This window comes from Malania oleifera, chromosome 12 (genome assembly GCF_029873635.1).
Source record: "Malania oleifera isolate guangnan ecotype guangnan chromosome 12, ASM2987363v1, whole genome shotgun sequence".
In the NCBI taxonomy this organism is placed as follows: Eukaryota; Viridiplantae; Streptophyta; class Magnoliopsida; order Santalales; family Ximeniaceae; genus Malania; species Malania oleifera.
Genome location: NC_080428.1, coordinates 24,062,700 through 24,067,275, shown reverse-complemented (window position 1 = coordinate 24,067,275; position 4,576 = coordinate 24,062,700). Strand labels below are relative to the sequence as shown.

General features: G+C 37.0%; 1 protein-coding gene across 1 annotated transcript; it reads right to left on the bottom strand.

The window, feature by feature from the left end:
• Nucleotides 1–2,380: 2,380 nt before the first annotated feature.
• LOC131143854 (uncharacterized) lies at nucleotides 2,381–3,028 on the bottom strand. Its single transcript, XM_058092219.1, has 2 exons — nucleotides 2,935–3,028; nucleotides 2,381–2,811 (listed from the first exon to the last, which is right to left on the bottom strand). The coding sequence occupies exons 1-2, from the start codon at nucleotides 3,026–3,028 to the stop codon at nucleotides 2,381–2,383; spliced, it is 525 nt and encodes a 174-aa protein (XP_057948202.1).
• Nucleotides 3,029–4,576: the final 1,548 nt, after the last annotated feature.

Below are 4,576 nucleotides of genomic sequence, written 5' to 3'. Positions count from 1 at the left end.
AAACGCTAGATTCTCCAGCACTTTATTTAGAAAAATATTTTTGGAGGGATTTCTTATTTGGGTTAAAATCTCTGAGAACTTATCATAAACATCTTTATACAAAGGCTATTTATGAGAAAATCACCATACTCACATTGAGCTTATTTTCATACCATACGTGAGTGCATATTAAGCTAACTAGTGTACACATCAGCCTATTTTAAAAGCAATTTATTTGTACAAAATATTTTATTTGTTCTATTTCCGATGTGTGGTCGAAAGAAGGAGACTTGCACTATGAAAAGTCCTAGACTGGTTCAGACCCAATTAGGAGAACTAGGTGCACCATCCTATAAGGTGTTGTATTAGGTGTCGCTCCACCCGTTAAGCGAGTCATAGTGGATTCCTCTTGCTTATGAGCTTGAGGCGGGAACGTAGGCAATATTGGCTTAACCCCGATAACATATTTGGTGTAGCTTTTATTTTTCTGCAATTTATTTTTTGCACCTGCATGTTATTATTTATTGCTCCGATAGTTTTACTAATATGCATTGAATGATTGATAATACTGAGATTGGTTTATTAGGTTAAATATTTGCTTAGTAGTTCATCTATGTTATTGGGGAATGCTTAGACGACCCTAGGTTGTGTTATCCTACTGTTGGTTAGTTAACCTAGGACACAAATTTTTTAAATACCCAATTCACCCCCCCCCCCCCCCTCTTGGGAATACACCAATTCCAAAAAGGGCAACTACGTATTTCATTGCACATTTACACTCACAACAGACAAAATTCACAATCAATCCATATTCACCATTAAACAATGCACACAGCCAAATAGTATTCACAGTTAGATAACATCCACGACCAATCAGTATTCACAACCAGACAGTGCTCACATCCAGACAACACTAGTAAGAAGACAATATTCACATCCGTACAATATTTACAACCAGATAATTAAGAAAGAATATTTTCATGCCACACGGTTTTTCCCAATTATGATTTATAATCAAAATCATTATTTTCATTTGCCTAAACTTTTCAAAAAATCATACTATAATTATACAATTCCTATACTTGAAAATAACCGATTCAAATTTAAATAAAAGCTTGGTATAATTTTATTTCCTCTTACCCGACTCCTCGAAATTCTGCCCAAATTGAATAGGAAACCGAATCCTGTATTCCAAAAATCATAACTTAATCAGTTCAACCCTAGAATATTTATCATTTAACATCTCATAGGCCCACACACTCCCAATAATTAATTTAATACTAAAAATATCTTACTTTCCCTAGTTTTGGAGTGGTGCCCAAGAACTCCAAATCAAGTTTCTGCTTCGGCTAACTTGAAGAGAAAGTCCCCAGGAACCTCGTGGTGGTTTCCGATCATCAAATTGGACTAAATCTGATCTAAAATCGAAAAAGAAAGTGTTAGGGCCGAACCCTAAAGAGATAAAATGAGTGGAGAGAGAAATTTCACAAAAGAAAAGATCCAGGGTCACTTTATAACTTGACCTTCGTCGACGATTCTAAAAGGTTCATCGACGAAGCCAAGAAGAACATTCATCGACGAGGTCATCGCGTTCGTTGACAAAGCATTTAAAAACCTTAATTTTTCTTGCTCTCAATAATTCCTCGTCGACGAGACACATGTATTCGTCGACGAGACCAAGAAGGACGTTCGTCGACGAGAAGAACAAGTTCGTCAACGAGTCCTTGATTGATGCCTTTTTTAAATTTCTTTTCCTTTTCTTTTATTTTCCTTTTATTTATTTTTATTTTATTTTTTGGGTTCGGGTTATTACATTCTCCCCCCTTACAAAATTTCGTCCTCGAAATTCATTAACCAGTATATATTCTATCACACATTTCACACATTTCAATCTATTTTAACATGTGAACAATTGCATCACTCATAATCAAATAAAACTTATTATTTATCTCAATCATAAACACGTTACCTGTGCCTCTAGCAGTGTCTGTTCCAGCTGAGGCAAGTGTATAGACATGCGCTGGTCCGCCGTGTGGCATCAAGTTATTCCCCCGATTTTGATGTGGAGCGGGTGTGTTGCTCTGCAGTCCCAGGTTTTGACCTAGCGGCTTATGACAATCTCGAGCTATGTGGTCGTACTTGCCACACTGGTAGCATATAGGACCACTACCTTGGCATTCTCCCCAATGTCTCCTATTACACCTCGCACAATATGAGGTTATTGAATTGCCCCGATGACCTTGATCACTTCTAACTGGCCTCTGACCCCTAGTATTTCTATCTCCCCTCTATATACCTTGTCTGACATTAGCATGAGAGTTGGGAGACATAGATCTCTTCTTCTGCTCTAACATCCCTACACCTCCCTGCAGACTCAACTCTGCAACGGTGGCTTTATCCACTAGTTATGAAAAGCTCTGTATCTGTAAACATCCACATGTTCATGGATCCTCTGTTTCAGGCCCCTCTCAAACCACCTCACCTTTTGATATTCATCTAGGATCATGAAAGGAGAGAAACAAGAAAGCTCCACGAACCTAGCAGCGTACTGTTGCATAATGAGATTCCCCTGTGTCAAGTTGAAAAATTCCTCCGCCTTTGCATTCTTGGTCGAGGCGGGAAAATACTGGTCGTAGAAGACCTCCTTCCATGTCATCATAATAGATACTACCTCCTGCTCTTCCAAAAGCTTTACTGCCAACCACCACCGCCCGACCTCTCCTACCAGTTTGAAAGTGGCAAAGAGGACCTTCTGTTTCTCAATGCAATCCAGCACCATTAGTATCTTCTCCATCTTCTGCACCCAATTCTCAGCTATGATTGGGTCGGCACCTCCCGCAAAAGAAGAGGGTTTCAAGTAGGTGAATTGATTGAACGAACAACCCTAGTTCACTAGTGGGTAGCTCGATCCCTCAAGGTCCCACCTCATCTCTTCCCTGACTTGATGAGCTATACCTCGCAGCAATTGGAAGGTTTCAATCTCATCTCTATTGGAAGCCCCTAGCTTGTTTCCCCCTCCATCATTCACGCCTTTACCTCTAGGATCCATCCAGAAGATACAATAGAGGCAAGTTTAAAATTTCTATATCTTAACATAACTGGCAAAGTAATAAAACAAGAAACCAAATTAATATTTAAACCATCTAATACTGTAATGACCTGCTACTTATTTAAGCATTTAACTTCTTTTTTTCTATCTATATATCATAATATCAACTGTCTGAAATATTACTGAAAACAACTCAGGCTCAAAGAGCACTGACGAAACTCTGTCTGTCATACATATCTAAATAGCGGTGTACAAAGCTGGGAACTACTATATACAATACCAGAAAACTATAATGCTCTGAAATATAATTACAATACAAAATACCCAGTGACAACATCAAAATCTGAAACTATCCCCAAAATTCACTAATACCCAAAAACACACCAACCCTTTCAGTTAGGGCAGCCTAGACAATCTCTAACCATGAGCCTAATATGCTCGCCTAGCAGGTTCTCCAGAAAAATAGTAAGTCACTGGGACGAGACAATGCTTAGTAAGTGGAAATATGCTATTACTAGTGTGTGGCGGTTGAGTTAATCATTTAAGATACTGAAATAATACTGATACTGTAATATGAGAAAACTGATAAACTGTACAGAATATATGGAATATAATTTAAAATATAGTTGTATATCTGAGTTTGCTATCTGAAGGTACTGCTAATATAATAGTATAATCTGCTGTTATCTGATATATCTGTACATAGGAACTGCTGCTATACCCTGGGATCTGTATATCATGATATATCCCCTTATGATAGGGTTGTGCGGCCCATAGGCTGGACTTACTCTGGTTGGCCTACCAAGTAAATCAATTTATATTTGTACATCCGCCAATCTGTATCAATCTAGCCCACTGCAATCACTCCGGGCCATCTCAAACCTCTATCATCGTCTAACTAGCTACCTCAACCCACCATGCTGGGGAGACTGCAATCTCTCCTTGCACGATTAGACGAAATCCACATACTATCTAAGTTATGTGGTTGCACGTTTCTGAAATAGCAACGGTACCGTGCTCTATTATATATCTCTATCTGTAATATCCATAGGGGTCTGATATCGTGTAATACTGTATACATATATAAGTATATAATCATCTTGCTACTTTTAACATGATTTCAAAAACAACCATAACACTATAATTTTGAGCTGTATAATCTGAGATATCTGACTGAAATATATGTATATAATATCTTTCTGTATCATCTGTGATTTCTGTCTGTACTATTTGTAATATCTGTATAAAAATATTTGTATATTTTGTATATATATATATATATATATATATATATACTATCTGTAATCTCTGAATAATCTAATTATAGCATCTTGATGTCATAACTAAATAATCTGTCTGTAATATCTGTACTATCTGTCTGTAAAATCTATCTAAGTGTTATGGTTTAGAAATCATATTATTCTTAGAAATATTGTAAGTCTCATTCATTGCTAATAATCTAAAATATCTTAATATCTGTAATACGGTAAAATCTATATACTATACTGTAATAAACTCATGCCACACATTTGAGTAAACACAATCTCA